This window comes from Lipotes vexillifer, unplaced genomic scaffold (assembly GCF_000442215.2).
Source record: "Lipotes vexillifer unplaced genomic scaffold, Lipotes_vexillifer_v1.1 scaffold948, whole genome shotgun sequence".
Lineage (NCBI taxonomy): Eukaryota > Metazoa > Chordata > Mammalia > Artiodactyla > Lipotidae > Lipotes > Lipotes vexillifer.
Genome location: NW_006793764.1, coordinates 3048784 through 3051441, shown reverse-complemented (window position 1 = coordinate 3051441; position 2658 = coordinate 3048784). Strand labels below are relative to the sequence as shown.

The 2658-nt window shown below is 51.4% G+C and overlaps 1 protein-coding gene across 3 annotated transcripts in view; it reads right to left on the bottom strand.

The window, feature by feature from the left end:
• Positions 1-2658, bottom strand: part of TJP2 (tight junction protein 2) — a 137170-nt gene that overhangs the window by 83862 nt on the left and 50650 nt on the right. For 2 of the 3 annotated variants that reach the window (XM_007466772.1, XM_007466774.1), the window contains exon 1: positions 2203-2262. The exons of the other annotated variant lie outside the window; for it this stretch is intronic. In XM_007466772.1, coding sequence (XP_007466834.1) covers positions 2203-2262 — 60 coding nt within the window. Of the gene's footprint in view, positions 1-2202; positions 2263-2658 lie in introns of those variants that run through there. 3 annotated transcript variants of the gene reach the window in all.

Below are 2658 nucleotides of genomic sequence, written 5' to 3'. Positions count from 1 at the left end.
TCTTTCCCTCAGCAACTGCCCTAACATACCTGGTACCTCCTATTTGTGCTTAGTAACCCAGAGCCCAGCACTTAATAGTTATCAACACCTGTTTTGGTTCTTATTACAGTTGGCCCTCCATATGCAAGGATTCAACCAACTGTGGATCAAAAATATACAGGGGGGGAAAAAATTCCAGAAAGTTCCAAAAAGCAAAACTTGAATTTGCCACACACCAGCAACAATTTACACAGCATTTACATTTTATTTACAACTATTTCCATAATATTTCCATTGTATCTGGTACTGTAAGTAACCTAGAGAGGATTTAAAGTGTACAGGAGGATGCCCTTAGGTTATAGGAAAATACTACACCATTTTATATAAAGGGCTTTGAGCATCCTTGGATTTTGGTATCCGAGGGGGGTCCCAGAACCATTCTCCCCCCCATCCCAGGATACTGAGGGATGACTATACTAGCTACTGTCTACTTAGCGTCCACTAGCCAGGCACCCTATGTCATTTCACTCAGTCCTTGTCTTATGAGATGTGTTATTAGCCCCATTTTCTAGACTGGCTTACCCTGTGAGGTATCTGTTCAAATGGCAAACTTTCTTCCCAAAAAGAAACCCTGAAGGGAGTGTGCACGGAACAAACCCACACTTTGTTGCATTTCTGTATTGCAGAGTGTGCATCTGTATCGCATACTCCCTCTGTAAGCCGCAGGTATCCCAGCAGAGAGTTTGCAGAGTCTTAAAAAACATCTGAACTTCTCAGATCGAACAGACTCTTCAGGCAGAAGTTGAGTCTTGCTTATCTTGTACCCCACCTGCTCACAGCGGACCGGCACAAGTGGGTGCTCATTAAGTTATCAGCTGCGTGGTCCTGAAAAAGCTGCAGCAGCAACTCAGGGGGAAAACAATCTCCCTTCATCAATCTCTGACAGCAGCTCTGAAAAAGCTCAAGAAACACCTCAAAAGCCACTCTTGCCTTAGTAAAGCACCCTCCTTCTCTCGTCTCCCCGGAGAGGGGAAACTACAGCATCCTGTTCATGCTTCTAATTGGAATGCATCAGAGTCTTAATTATTTGCATTCTTCCCCAACAAGACAGTGTGGTAGAGGCACACTCTTAACATTTGTATTCCCCACACTGAAGTGATTTCATTCTCTCAGGCAAGATATTAAATGGCACTTTGCCACAAATGCAATCACTACTAGTAACTCCTCACTTAAAATGAAAATGGTCCACTTCCAAGGTTTGCGTGTAGATTGTCTCTCCCAGGAATAATCCTGACACAGGTGGACCTGTTCTCCCAAGGTGACTGTCAGCGCACCCAGCACAGACCACCTAGAGATCAGAGGAAAAGGGCCTCTTCTCTGCTGGGATTCCCCTAGCTGAGGGAGGGAGGGAGGGAGGGCAATATCTAGGATGGGATGAGTCTACGCTGGGAACTGCAGGGAAACCACAACCATTACTCAGGCCAGACAGCTGCCAAGGAAGCAGCGCTGCCTAAGAACTGAAGCTAAAATAGAGGTGGGAGGCTGTATTCCTTTCCATTACTAAGCCCTGGAGTATTCACTCCCAAGTTCATCCACATTTCAAGAATGTTAAAACCCTGTAGTGAAAACCCTGATTATTTATAACTTAAAATAAACTACTGTGTAAAGCAGAAACTTTACAAATGAAGACACAAAAGAAAAGGAACTGGTGACAGGTAAGATAACACCAGAGTATATATCCATTCCCTATTGCAAAAAACTTTTACTTATATTGCAGAGGCAACTGATTAAAAGGGAGAGAGAGGATTCTGGTCTCCAGAGAGTTGTCAGTTTGTCTCACGCACACACGCCTGTAATTTTGCATCGAGAGTGCGGTCTGAAACCGAGAAGGAAAACACAAAGGCATCGGGCAGGCGACACAACAGGAACAACGAGATGCCTCCGAAGTAGCAACGATCCAGGACAGAGTTCAAGACAGTCTTCCCTACTCGCGACTTAACCTGAAATCCAAGTGACTTTAGAGAACAGACAAAAGGGTCCAGGAGCTCTGGAGGCCACGAGCCACCACCCCTGTCCGGTGAAACCTAGTCCCTGCCCTCAAGCCCACCTCCGGATGGGAGAATCCCAGCCACCTAATGCGCATCTGGGAAGCCCACCACGCGCTCCCATGCCCCGTCCTCGCGACCCTTCTCCCAACCAAGCTGGACGCAAGAGGGCACTTACTTGGAGCCAGCCTGACATCTCCCGCCTGGGTGGAAACCCGCGATCTCCTCGCACCGGCATCTTCGGGCGCGGGTCCCGCGTGGACGCGCAGGTCCAGGACCCGGCTCCACCTCCTCCTTCTCCTCTGGGCGGCAGGTCAGTCCTCCGGCCCGCAGCCGGGTTTTAGCCAGGTGCCGGCCCGCGGGAACCCACCCCTTTGTCCCTCCCCCCTCGGCGCAGCGTCGGCCCGCCCCCGGCCCGAGGCAGCGCCTCCGAGCCCGCCGCCTGGCCCGGGAAACTCTCAAATGGGCCGCTACCACCCCCGCGCGACCCGGGGGAGGGTTCGCCGGCGCCGCGCCCTCGAGGGGCCCGCAGAGGGCCGTGTCACGCGCGACTCCCGGCCGGGGACGAAGGAGGGCGGCAGCAGCAGGGGTATCCTGAGGACAGAGCGTCCCGCGGCCCCGACACCCCCCCCCC